Source organism: Rutilus rutilus, assembly GCF_951802725.1.
Source record: "Rutilus rutilus genome assembly, chromosome: 1".
NCBI lineage: Eukaryota > Metazoa > Chordata > Actinopteri > Cypriniformes > Leuciscidae > Rutilus > Rutilus rutilus.
The window spans coordinates 27,977,927-27,992,371 of record NC_140209.1 but is presented as its reverse complement, the minus strand read 5'-3'; the positions used below and the strand labels follow the sequence as shown (position 1 = coordinate 27,992,371).

Genomic DNA, 14,445 nt, shown 5'->3' with positions numbered 1-14,445 from the left:
TTCGGCGATCGTACGGAGGAGATGATCTGGGATCAATTAGTGGAAAAAGTGTCCTCTGCCCGTATTCGGGAGCGTCTCTTGCTACAGCCACAGTTAACATTGAAGGACGCGCTGCTGTTAGCGGGCCAAACGGAGACTGCTGTGGAGCATGCGCAAATGTTCGATGTGGCACCAGTGCACGAGATTAAATCTGCTCAGCGTGGCAAGCCACAACGAAACCAGAAATTCCACGGAAATCATGTGAGTAAAACACGATCACAATATTAGGGCTGGGCGATTTAAATCGCGATATTGTTATGCGCATCTCGTCAGTAAAGCCGGTTCCTTGATTAGTAGTAAATCGCCATCACCTGCTTTCAGATGAAGCGGCATTTACTACAAAGAGCCGTAGTTAACTGACAAGCTGAGCCAAATCGCATCAATATCGCGGACGTATCGCCAGCGATATTTAATGCGATATGGCTCAGCTTGTCAGTTAACTACGGCTCTTTGTACACAGCAAAACCTCCAGTGTTAAATTAACACTCCTGGGAGTGTATGAGTCCACACTCAAGAGTGTTTTAGTTAATGAGATAACTAAGTGATTAATTTAGTGATGATTGAGCATTATTGAAGACACCTGATGTTAACAAGTAGAATCGCTGAAGGAGAAAATCGCAAATTGTAAGTTCCCATTATTGTGATGGGTAGTTGCTTTAGTTGGGCTCTGACCCTTTTATGTGTTCTTTAGGTTTTCTTTGGCGGTTGTATCTGAGTTAAAACTGCCAGTTGAACAAAAAATAAAAAGTGATCTGATGGTGTTGGTTATATTATTACAATCATCATTTGAATCAGATCACTGAACTCATTAAAATCCTTCTTTCTGACTTCGATTTATGTTGTTGGTTACAGCATAACTGTGAATTTGAATAAATGGCCAGAATTTTTGATATAATATTAAAGATTTCTTAAAAGTTGTTTAAAAAAAAGTCTTTCTTTTAGGCACACACAGATATCAAGATTCAGTCTATGCATCTCAACAATGGTGAGGAGCAGAATATTCAATTAGGAAAAGTAAATTACATAGACAATTCAGATCATAATTTATTCATACCGCAATGCATGATGGGAGCCATTAATGAGTTGTGATTGGTGGCAGCCACTGCAACATGCTTTATTATTGTCACCATTGTTGAGATTCACAGTCTGATTATTGATGTCTGTGTTTTAAATGAATATGTCTGAACATCTTTTTGATCAGAACAATGATTATTAAATATTTTGAATTATAAGTAAAGTACTGATACTGAGTACTGCTGCTAACAAGTTAAACCAATCTATCTCAATAAGTTTCCTTTTTCAGATCACGCATGATTATGTCATAACATAACCAACACTATAAGATAACATTTTACTTTGTTCATTTAACTGTTATAAATCAATAACAGCAGACAAACAACAGTAAGTATTAGAGTAAACATATAATGGTCTAGAGCCCAACTAAAGCAGACACCCATCACCTTAATGGTAACTTACATTTTGTGATTTTCTTCTTCAGTGATTCTGCTTGTTAACATCAGGTGTCTTCAATAATGCTCAATCATCACAAAATTAATCTAATTATCGCCTCAGCCCTAAATGCCGCTCCATCTGAAAGCAGGTGATGGTGATTTACTACTAATCAAGGAACCGGCTTTACTGACGAGATGCGCATAACAATATCGCGATTTAAATCGCCCAGCCCTACACAATATACTGCACAGACAAATCGTAGTTGCTTTCGTTGCGGGTCTGGCTCTCACTTGGCTAATGCTCCAAATTGCCCTGCTGCCAAAGTTAAATGTAAGAGTTGCGGAAAAGTGGGACATTTTGCAAGGGTTTGCCGCTCAGAAAAAAAAGTGCAAGTACTTGATGCCCCTGAAATGGAGGTCCCCGAAATTGTGCATGTGCTTGAAGTGGAAGGGAAACCGCTGTGTGAGAAAATAAAATGCACTGTGACCATTGGAACTGAGGGAGTGAGCCCTGTCCCGTTTGAGCTCACAGTCGACACAGGTTCTGCTGTTTCCATCCTCCCTCATCACCTTTATAAGCGTCATTTCAGCACATCTTCTTTACAACCCCCCCGTGTGAAACTGGTGACTTACTCTAAAGCGGCACTGCCTGTTCTTGGATGCTTGTGTGCACATGTATATTACGGAGATGCGGTGGCCAGTACTAGCTTCTATGTTGTTCAGAATGGTACCCCTTTACTGGGCATGGACTTAGTGTCTGGCCTAAACATTCATATTGCTGGAAATGAAGTGGTGTCACCCCCCTCTCCTGCCGCGGTGAGACAAGTGACGGCTGCAACAGAGGCCATCGGATGCGCTAAAGGCTTTGTACATCGGGTGAAAGTAAGAGAGTCAGTACCGCCTGTACAGCAAAAGCTGCGCAGACTTCCTTTAACGGTTAGAAATGCAGTTTCCAAAGAACTTTGTCGTTTACAAGCTGAAAACATTATTGAGAGGGTGGATGCTTCCCCATGGGTGTCACCTATTGTGGTGACAACAAAGAAAAACGGAGAAATTCGTTTATGTGTGGATTTGCGGGAGCCAAACAGGGCAGTAATAATTGACAGCCATCCACTTCCACACATGGAGGACTTATTCGCTGAATTAAAGGGGGCCACAATATTTTCAAGCATCGATCTGAACAACGCATACCTCCAAGTGATGCTCCACGAGGACAGCCGAGATCTGACGGCTTTCATCACTCATGAAGGGTTGTTTCGATTTCGTCGGGTACCGTATGGCTTGGCCTCGGCACCGGCAGCTTTTCAAAAAATGATGGTTACAATACTGAAAGGCCTTCATGGAGTTCAGAACTATTTAGACGATGTGATTGTGTATGGACGCACTGCAGCCGAACATGATCGCAACCTGCAGGCTGTTATAACAACACTACAGCATGCAGGTCTCACACTGAATCGTGAAAAATGCAAGTTCAGCTGCACAAGCCTTCCTTACTTAGGACACACTATCACTGCGCAAGGCCTGCTACCCAATGACTGCCATATTCAGGCTATCTTGCAAGCACCAACTCCCACTGACGCAGCCAAATTACGTTCATTCTTAGGACTGACGTCCTGCTATTCACGGTTTGTGCCGAACTACTCTTCGGAGGTGGAGCCTATGCGGGCATGCTTAAAGAACATGGGAGTTTTCAGTTGGACTGAGGAGGCACAGAAAAGCTTTGAGAAAGTGAAGAAGCTCATTGTGAACAGCCCAGCTTTGGCAATCTTCGATCCAGCACTGCATACGCTGGTAACCTGTGATGCTTTGGATTATGGAATTGGGGCTGTGTTAACTCAGATTCATGCCGACGGTCCTGAGCGCACCGTCGCCTTTGCCTCTCGCTCACTCTCAGCAGCAGAGCGAAAATATTCCATTGTGGAGAAAGAGGCTCTAGCCTGCGTGTGGGCTGTGGAACGGTGGCGAACATTTTTGTGGGGCCGACGATTCACGCTTCAGACGGACCATCAGGCCCTAACTACACTGCTGGCGACTAAAGGTATGGGGCGTGCTGGAATGCGCATCGCGAGATGGTCCGCATGTCTGCTCTGCTTTAACTATGAAGTGTCATACAAGCCAGGAGCCAAAAATGTCACAGCAGACTGCCTCTCACACCTGCCCCTTCCCGCCTGTGAGGATGCTGATTCTACCATGGAACCCGATATGGTGGCATTCCTCTCTGCTGAACTCCATGCTCTTTCATTGGAGGAGTTCTCCAAAGAATGCACTGCTTGTCCTGAACTGACAGCATTGCGACAGCAAATACTTAAAGGCTGGCCTAAAAACAAGAAAAACCTTTCACCTGAGCTGGCATCATACTTTTATGTCAGGGATGAACTTGCAGCACAAGACAGCCTGGTCTTTAGAGGTTCATACCGCTTGGTGGTGCCAGTATCTTTGCGGGGTGCCCTAATTAATTTAGCTCATCAGGGTCATCAGGGTATCGTCAGGACCAAACAGCGTCTTCGTGACTTGTATTGGTGGCCTGGCATGGACCACTCAGCCCAGTCTGCAATTTCTTCGTGCCAACTTTGCCAAACCCACGACAAAAGTGCAAAGACGCATATGCCTCCACTTCAGCCCGTGCCACTTCCTTCTGCGCCGTGGGAAAAGGTTGGACTGGACATAGTCGGACCATTCGAGTTAGGGACCTGGGATTGCAGGTATGCACTCACTTTAGTTGACTACTACAGTAAGTGGCCAGAAATAGCGTTCACTAGTAATGTCACTGCTGATACTGTCACAGACTTTCTTGCCACAACATTCAGCCGGTTTGGCAACCCAGTGGAAATTGTGACTGACAATGGTGTGCAATTTACATCTCTTACTTTTGCTGATTTCCTTGCGATCAGGAATATCAAACATGTTCGTACCTCCCTGTATTTTCCGCAAGCAAACGGGGCGGTGGAGCGCATGAACCGTGTTCTGAAGGATTGCATTCAAACTGCAAATTTGGAAGGAAAGCCCTGGAAAACTTCTGTGAGGGATTGCTTGCTGCATTATCGCGCTACACCCCATGCCACCATTGGTGTTGCTCCCTGTGAACTCTTGCTTGGACGCAAACTGAGAACAACCTTACACATTTTACCCACCCGGCCCTCTGTTTGTACTGATGCTACAGTGCGAGCCCGTGTTCATGCTCGCCAGTCTCAAGTCAAGACCTACACTGATACCAAACGTGCAGCGAAACCATCTGCGTTACGACCAGGTGACAGAGTGCGGGTGAGGATACCTACACATGTGAAAAAGGGCAGGCCGAAATTCAGTTCACCTTGTACAGTGCTGGGAAAAAAAGGTCAGGACACATATATCCTTGATGATGGGAAAGTGTGGAACGGAATACACCTGTCACTATGTCCGGGTCAAACCCATTCAGATAATGATCCTACAGAGGTTCCAACGCCGGTTGTCACACCGATAGCTCAAAGGCAGTCCAGAATCAGACGCCCGCCAGTCTGGCACAAAGACTTTGTCACATGAACTGCACACTCATCTCAATAGTACATCTCTGCTGTAAAGTTGTTCATTTCCAGATGTTACATGTTGTTGTTGGATAGAGTGTCTGCACAGTTCTGCTGCTTCTGTGATTGTATGTGTTGAGATATGCTGGAGTCCGTAATTGTTGAGGGATATGAAGAGACATGCATTTTTTTGTGTTATGTAATAAGAGACCTTAATGTACTTTCCACGTGATAACCTTGGCGATTTAGGTATGTTTAAAACAGTTGTTCTTTGGTTACTGTTTTGTTCAGGATATGTGTAAGCTATGTTTAATATACCTTCCTTTGGGTAATATTCTTAAAAGTGGGGAAAATGTTGTGTTGGCTTAAAATGTTATGCTGAGTTAATATACTCTGCCTCTAGGGGTCGCTATTAACTTGGAGTGTTGAGGTAAAAAAGAAGGAGAAGAATAAAAGATGGAGTTTGAGCTTCTGCATGCTAGTTCAGCTGTTTTCATTTTATTACTACTAGTATAAGATACAACATTATATTACATATTTATTATATTTTTTACTTATGCCATTAAATAATTGTTATTATAACAAAAACTGCATTATATTTAATTTGTTATTTTTAACCTTTAATAATACCAGCAGGCCCTCTATGGTGCAACATTAGGTGAGATTATTTAAAAAAAATAAATTTAAAATAAACATGTATCCAAATTAGTCAATATTGAATCAAAATCGGAATCAAATCACAAGAATGGAATTGAAATCTTGAAATTTTTGTCAAGCAATAATAAAAACTGTATCCTAGCAGGCATTGTGCAATGTAAACATTGTAACATGTTGTCACTAAACTTCATAAAATTCAATTTAGTTACCAAATGTTTTGACAATCACAATTACACTTAGTGTGATGCAATATTTGTTTTTACTGACATTTTCCCTCCCCTAAGAGCTTCTCTCCACAACACTCGTCCTCATTTGATTTTACACACACACACACAGCCAACCATATTTATTTATATATATATAGGGTGAATTGCCCTAATGTGGGACACCTATGGTCTAGGTCCCCCATAAATACATGAATGACAGTGAAACTATGGGTTAGACAAAGCTGTGGTGTCATGTGATCAAAATCACATGACCTATCAAATGTCCAATAATATTTGAGGGTAGAGCAATCATCAAACAGGAGGCACCTTGTGTGAGGACCATCCGAAGGCCAGTGACATAGAGTTTTAACCAGTTTGATATTAAGGAGTTAAATACATTTTAAACAATGCAATCCTGCAACTTTTTAGCCTAATATGCTTATGAAATGTTTGTCCATCAAAAAATAGTCTAACTTTGTGCGTATCAACTACATATTTTATATTTTTATAAAATTTCTTAGTGTCCCACATTAGGAAATGTGGTTTCCAAATCCGGGACAGTATGATCAGCCTAATGTGGGACAGTACTTCATTGAGTCAAAAATGTGTGGTGGGGCATGGTTTGTGGGACAAACATGGTTATTTACATGGTTTTAGTCTTGTAATGCAATATTACAATACTGTTAATGCAGATTTTTACAGTCATGTGAATTTTTTATTCTTGGAGGGCGGTTTGAAGGCTCTTTTGTGCGTGTGCATGCCTACATACGTGTGTGTGTCTCTCTCTATCTCTCTCTCTCTCTCTCTCTGTGTGTGTGTGTGTGTGTGTGTGTGTGTGTGTGTGTGTGTGTGTGTGTCATGTATGTGTCATGTATGTGTAAAAGGTATAGTTGACTTAAAATGAAAAATAGCTCTGAATTTAAAAATGCCGTAGAAAACCAATAAAGCAATTCCACTTTATTTTATGCATCTGATTAATTCAATGAAATGCATTTTAGATCACAATGGTAAAGGTGAGAAAGACAGGGACAGATTGTCAGACGCAGAAAGAGAGGCAGAAACAGGGAAAGGATAAGAGAAAGAAACTTAATCAGTGGAGGCAGGACAGGATGAGAGGAGCCATAGAGGAGTATAGGCAGATTGTTGAGGATGGTGGGGTCCCTCAGCTCAGACTGTTGGCCAGGGCATGGAATGTCCCTAAATCTACTCTCCAGTGAATCTAAAATAAAAGATTTTACTATTCTACATGTATCAATGTGATTTTTTGGTGTTTTATCATAGATTTTTCAGTGTCCCACATTGGGGACACGTTCTGTCCCACATTAGGAAGCTGCAGTTTTTCTCAGACGACTTGCAATAAGAGCACTAATATGTCTATAATTTATCTTATGAATGGGTTATCTGAATTTTCTCTTTTGATTTGATTAGGATACATCCTGGGTTTTTTAAAATGGTATTGGGTGTGGATTTAATGTTTTGGTTACACATCGAAATATGTCACAGAAGTCTGAAGTGCAAAAAATGTCCCACATTAGGGCAATTCACCCTATATATATATCACTCTGCACTCAGCTTTATGAAAATTTAAAGGCTCTACAATGATTCTCATGGGCCGAAAATTCATGTGTATAACAATTCACCTACATTTGTCGGAGTAAAATAGAAATAATCTCAATAAAATCCATAAAAAAACGTTGATTGAATGTAATAAGTGGTTCTCAACCTATAAGACTCAAAGGCCCCCCAGTTTCTAATATATAACATAATATCTAATATATACATAAGGTAATGTATTTTTGACAAAACTATGACAAAGCTGCTTGTTTTCCAACTTTTTAACAGATTATTGAAACAATTCATCACAATTCAAGTGATTTTAGAAATTTCAAGAACTGCATGTTCAAAAAAAAAAAAAACACTATTAGCCTTAGTTATTGAGGGAGAAAAAAATAAACATATTGATTGCATGTTTTAGAAATTTAAATAATTCTAAGTCATCCAGCGGCCCTCTTAAAAGTTTGTTGAGGCCCCCTAGTGGGCCCCAGGTCCTTGAGAAGAACCAATGGTTAAATAATGATGAAAATGTACTTGCGTTCTTGAGAATTGGGTCTGAACTTCGACGGTTAATGATGACGTAAAACGAGAACACAAGGACGCAAGATCGCTGAAGAACGCATATTGAGAAACACCCCATGTCACAGGCTGTGACGTGGCAGAGCACTGTAGTACCTTGATGACTCATCGGTGTCTCATAATTATTCATTCACTGAGTTTTCTTATCCAATGAGAAGACACTTTCTCTTAATTATTCATGACACCACGTGGAACTTTCCAATGACAGACATATCAAACTTTGATATCGTGTATTAGATGAGAGAGGCAATGATGGGACGCGCGTTTGTTTTCGTGGTGCAAACGTTCCAGTGCATCTTTCCCCGCGATGCTGCCCGGGCTAGACTCTGACTGCGGGCGGTTGGTTGGCCATCAACCACGGACACATCTAAACTATGTGTGTGTAGCAACCATTCAGCTGGAGAATGGTGGACTTTGGCCTTGTACACCAATGCAGGTTTCGTCTTGCGAGTGATGCGGTCCCGAGGACTTTTCTATCGCTTCAGAGGTGTGTGTTTGTGTGTGTGTCTAAAATGTAACCCTGACCGTTTTACTTGCCTTTTGTTAAATAATCACTCGTTATTAAAATTTTGATATTTCGATAATACCTCAATTGTATGGAACGTATGCTTAATTTGTGCAAATTTCTGTCACTCCATCTATATAAACAAATATATATTTTATAATGACATAATTATACATATACATTTATATGTTTTAAATACAATTATGATTACTGTAGGCTAATATATGTAGCAGCCGGGCATTCAGTTAGTTTTGAAAGGACAAAAATAAGGTGTCAGTGTATTTCATTAGACCTTAACTTTGCCAGCTATAAAGAAATCTAGCATTTCCTCACGTTTTACCACTGATTTTTAGTGACAGTCGATATGCATGGGCCACTGGCGATGACAGTTTCCCCCCCTCTCCTCTCCCCTGCCGTGCCATACCACACCCACTCCCCTCCCTTCTTCTCACAGCCACCACGCCCATTTAAGTTGCATTTTTCAAAAAGATTGTGAGCTAGACTTGAGCTGAAAGAGGGGGGTTTCATGACCCTTTAACATAGAACCGCCCTGATCGAGTTCACAGCGAGTTGTACACATCCGCCATTGCTGCACTGATGAGAATGTCTCCCAAGCGTTGAAGGTGTTGTGTGGCTGGATGTATTAATTCACATAGCTCTCTCTACTCCCAAAATCTGAGCCAGCCACTGAAGACGAGGTGGATTCATTTTGTATTCAAAGAAAATGCTCCCTCAACTCTACCGAAATTTATATACTTACGCACATCTTATACTGTGTTTACTCAGCTCTTATGGTGATTTTCTGGAGTAAAACTGATGCTTCATCTTTGGTGTGATGTACAATAAACTTTATTAAACTAATCAGTATATTTTTGGCCATCATTCGGATGGGGTCCCTCAGCAGGCTTGTATTAATAGTGGATACAAGCAATGACAAATAGGTTATAACCGTAATTAAACTAAACTATACCTTTAACATCTCCATACAGCATGTATTCTTTGACTCTGTAGGCATTATTGTCTGACTCCGGGTCGAAATTAACACCGTTATTGTGAGTTTCTGTTTTGATATTATCATCTTTCCGTGAGATGAGATTGTTCTGACACTGAGCGCGAGCTCGTGAGGCTCAGCCCCTTGTGCCGTGCAGCAGCAGCTCATTTGCATTAGGGGATACACTAAAATGGTGCATTTTTCTCAGCCCCAAAAAGTGACGATTTAAACATGCTGTAAAAAAGTATCTGTTGGGTATTTTGAGCTAAGACTTCACATACACACTCTGGGGACATCAGACACTTATTTTACATCTTGTGAAAAGGGGCATAATAGGTCCCCTTTAATACTACAATATATGGTGTAAAAACATCTGAGTGCTGCCCTCTTCAGGTTGAACGGTGGCTACTGCAGTAGAATTTTCCTATTGAAAGTTGTGGTGCCCTTGCCTACATAACGCGCAATGGTGTTTTTAGCCCCCAATGGCTCCTTCCAGGCAGCTAACCCTCACCTCAACCTTAAACCTACCCATCCCCTTGCTGCCTGGAAGGCGCCGTTGGAGGCTAAAAACACCAAACACCCTACAGAACGCCCTCAGGATTTTCATTTTTCAAATATTGCCAGTGGGTGGAGTCAGGCTCTGACCAGGGGTTGAATTATTCTTTAAGATAAAAACCTCCACCAATGGCTTGGAACAGAGCAATCCTGCGACCTCTGTGGGACCATCAATGCCTCACTCCAGCATATTCTGTCGGGCTGTAAAACAGCACTGACACAGGGTCGGCTCAGATGGCGGCACGACCAAGTGCTCAGGAAGCTGGCAGAGGTGCTGGAGAAAAGTCGTCAGGAGGCAAACAATCAGAGTCCATCAGAGAGTCGATGCAGGATCCACTTCATTAGGCAGGGGGAACACGCAATGCATACTGGCAAGAGACAACCCGCCAAGCTATTAACACCAGGGGCGGTGTGGAAGATGGAAGTAGACTTGGGAAGGCAGCTCCAGTTCCCACAGGAGATATGCAGCACCACCCTAAGACCAGACGTGGTGCTGTGGTCTGCAGCTGTGAAGTCAGTAATACTGATCGAGCTGACAGTGCCATGGGAGGAGGGACTGGAAGCTGCCTATGAGAGAAAGAAGGCAAAGTATGCAGATCTGGTTGCGGAGTGTGGATGGAGTGTGAGGCTGTACTCGGAGGAGGTGGGAGCCAGAGGCTTTGTGATCAACATCACGTCTGCTCAAGGACCTGGGACTACGGGGAGCCACACTGAGCAGATCCACCAAAGAGCTCTCTGAAGAAGCTGAGAAAGGAAGCCACTGGCTCTGGCTGAAACGACGAGACAAGGCTTGGGGTGTAAGATCTAACTAGGTTTTGCTGCAGGGGGTGTCAGGGAGACGTCGCTGTTCACTGCCCCGCCACCATGAGACGTTCTGGGTTAAGGGGCGAAACGTCAATGAGCGGTGGTCCCCAGCTGAAGACCCTGCAGCAAAACCGTGCGGTATGCAGACAGGGTTAGGCCTGCCTCAGAGAAGAGGACGCCTCTGCCATGCATAGTCCACCAAAGGCACCGTTGGAGGTGCGACAGGCCTAAGGCCCAGCAGAAAGACCATCTCGCTGTAATGAATAATAAGATAACAATATATGTGACATATATGCTAATATTGTATAGGCTATTCATGTAACTTATTTCATAGGCTACAGTATAGCCTAATAAAGGACATGGGGTTGGACATGGCCAGGGGTTGAATTACCCTTTAAGATAACAATATATGTGACATATATGCTAATATTGTATAGGCTATTCATGTAACTTATTTCATAGGCTACAGTATAGCCTAATAAAGGACATGAATAAACATATTAGGGAAAGAAAATTTTAAAAATTTGTGTTAAAAAAACAACATCCCAAACAAAGGGATTTGTTGATGAAATGTAAGAGCTTCATTGATACAGCATATAAGAAATATACAAAGACAAGCAATACAAGTTAGCCAGAGACTACGGTCTTGGATGGGGCATCACATGTTTCCCAGGCTTCAGATCACACTACATTAATGGTACTGTCTTCTTCGTCAGAAATCATGTAATTGGTGATGCCCCTCCAGAAGTCCACCATGTCCTCAGCCAGTACACTCATACACAACAGCTGTAAACACAATTCCAGACAATTTTCTGTGCTGCCATGAACTGTCGTTAACCAGAAACTTCCATGGCAATTTACAGTTTTTTAAATCCTCTACCCCTGAAGTTTTCTTATGTGCTCCTAACTTTTTCAACTTCTGATTACATATTTGCTCCTTAGGCAAAAAGTAAACATCAAGCCCAGCGGTCATATTCTTTGCATTCAATACATTCCCAATTACCACAGAAATCTCTCATGATTTCCCTGAATGACTCATCAGCTCTATAGTAATCAAAATATTTGATGAAAACATCCTTCTAAGTAAGTTTGGATCATTTCCATTTGACCTAAAGGGCAAGCTGATCTATGAAGAATGTTGTGTCTGTAGGCTTTCAATTCATGTGCCTTTGACTTTAAATTTCCATATTTCTTGTATTTATTTCTTTGCCAATATTTGAGATAAACCAGAGATAAACAAATCTTCAAGGGTACAATAGACCAGAGTAAAGCAAACACTAATCACCCTCATGGTGACTTAAAAAAAAAAAAACATTCTAAATAAAACATCAACATCTAAACCTCTGTTAATTCTCAAAAATATATTCTGTAGATGTATGACACAAATCAATCTGGTTTGTAATGAGTGAAGCTGGTAATGCTGCTTGTAAAGTTGTTTAATCATCTTGGTGAGTTCTGTCTTCTATCTTCAGCTGATATCTGGAAGTTTGTTGTTTAGGGATTTTCTCCTTCAGTGATTCTGCTTGTTAACATCAAGTGTCTTCAATAATGGTCACTCATCACTCAATTAATCACTGCTTCAGTGTTAATTTAACACTCTTGAGTGTGGAGTCAAATAAACTCCCAGGAGAGTTAATTTAACACTGGAGTTTTTGCTGGAGAACCTTTTAGGAGAAAATTCTGGGAACCAAAATAAAACTACCTGCCGACAACATTATTAGAACTGTAATGTTCTCAGAACATTTTTAGAACACAAAACCACTGGTGTAAACGTCCACTCACTTTCTTAGTTTATGTTAAAACTGTGTAATGTATTTGAATGTTTAAAGGATATTCAAATGCATAAATCTTACATTTAGACAGAAATATTTTTTAAGTAATTAATAAATTCAGTAATAAAAACTTTTTTTTGAATGTGACTAATCTGATAACCAATTATTTTAGCTGTAACTGTAGCTGAATACAGTCACTCATATTTGGTATTTTAAATTCTTAATGCCGTTATATGTGCTCCCCTACCCTGTCGACTGCTCTTGCACCTATACTGCTCATCCTCCTGATTTGTTATCAGTAGTGAAGACTGCTGCTCAGTGGGGGACGGGTTTTTTAGGCCATTCTTTCGGCCTGAGATCCATTTGTGTAGAACATAGAAGAACTCTATGACGTTGAGCAAAAGTGAGACCAGAGAAACCACCAGCATGAAGATAATAAAGATAGTCTTCTCTGTGGGTCGAGAGAGGAAACAGTCCACCTGATGGGGGCAAGGCCAGCGCTGGCAGGTGTACTCAGCAGACAGGCTGAAGCCATAAATGTACCACTGGATGACAAGGAATACCACCTCAAAGAGAGACTTGCAAAAGATGCTAATGATGTAGGTGTACAAGAGAGCCCCCTCCATCTTCACCTTGCGGGTCTCTGAGCCTTGTTTTGTGTTCTCAGAGTCAGCCTCTCCTGTCTTCTCCTTTCTGCGCGTCATGTAGAACACATGCGCCAGGAACAGAAGCGTAGGAGTGGACACAAAGATGATCTGAAGCACCCATAATCGCACGTGTGAAATGGGGAAAGATTTGTCATAGCAGACATTCTCACAACCAGGCTGCTGGGTATTGCACTTAAAAGCCGACTGCTCATCACCCCAAGCAGACTCCACTGCTGTTCCCAGAAGTAGGATCCGGAAGATGAAGAGCACAGAGAGCCAGGCCTTCCCTCCAGCTGTGGAGTGGGCCTGCACATTGTCAAGAAGTTTTACCAATGCACTCCAGTCACCCATCTTGAGGGAGTCCTAGGTAAAAATAGAAAGCTGAGATGTAATATACAGTCTTAGTAATATACATGTAATATTTTATCTGGCTGTTGTGACAGTGAGTTTACAAAACACATTTGTTATGGCAATAAAAAGTGAAGAGACAGTTGATCAGGTATTTTTCACTGTGTTGGTAATGCCATAATCATCATGGACTTGTCTGATTCACTGATCTATTACTTTGTCTACTATTTTTTTTATGGGTATTTTAGTTGTATATTTATTATAATAGGTCTTGATGCTACAGAATGAGATCCTGCAAAGTTGCAGTAATCAGGTATTTTGAGGAATATTGAAATAATAAAGTGCATATGATATTTTTCCTCTGGGGTTGAAAGGGTTAAAGGTGTGAGACACAATGACACACCCACAAAATGTATTTTACCAGTAATAAACTTTAAGTTAAAAACAGTTATATACAGGCAACACTTTTGCCAGTAGTTTACCATAAAATTGTTTTGTGGGTCACCAATGTGCTGAAGAGTAGAGTATTTCAGTACTTTGTTTCAGTATGAGTATGTGCTGCATGTTGCTTTATTTAACAGGTGGGGACTGTGTAGTTAGCCTGGTAATACCAAACTCTGCTACTTTGCTTTGCTTCGTAGACAGAGTCTGGCATGGCATAATTGACAAGCGTTTTCTTTCTCACGGGGAGGCGCTTGTCTGAAGTTTAAAATCATTGGTTCCTGTAAGCCAATCACATAAGGTTTGGTTATGGCGTGTGTTATGCGCATGCTCAGCCGCATCTAACTTCCACTGTAAACACATGTAGTATGATGCGAAAACAAAACCATCGAGCGA

The 14,445-nt window shown here is 41.5% G+C and overlaps 1 protein-coding gene across 1 annotated transcript in view; it reads right to left on the bottom strand.

Annotated features, from left to right (window-relative positions):
- Window positions 1–13,611, bottom strand: part of LOC311304498 (gap junction alpha-1 protein-like) — a gene marked incomplete at both ends in the record, with an annotated part of 434,020 nt that extends 420,409 nt beyond the window's left edge. The window contains one exon of the mRNA XM_084431532.1: window positions 13,426–13,611. Within this exon, the coding sequence (XP_084287658.1) occupies window positions 13,426–13,611 (186 nt within the window). The remainder of the gene's footprint in view (window positions 1–13,425) is intronic.
- Window positions 13,612–14,445: the final 834 nt, after the last annotated feature.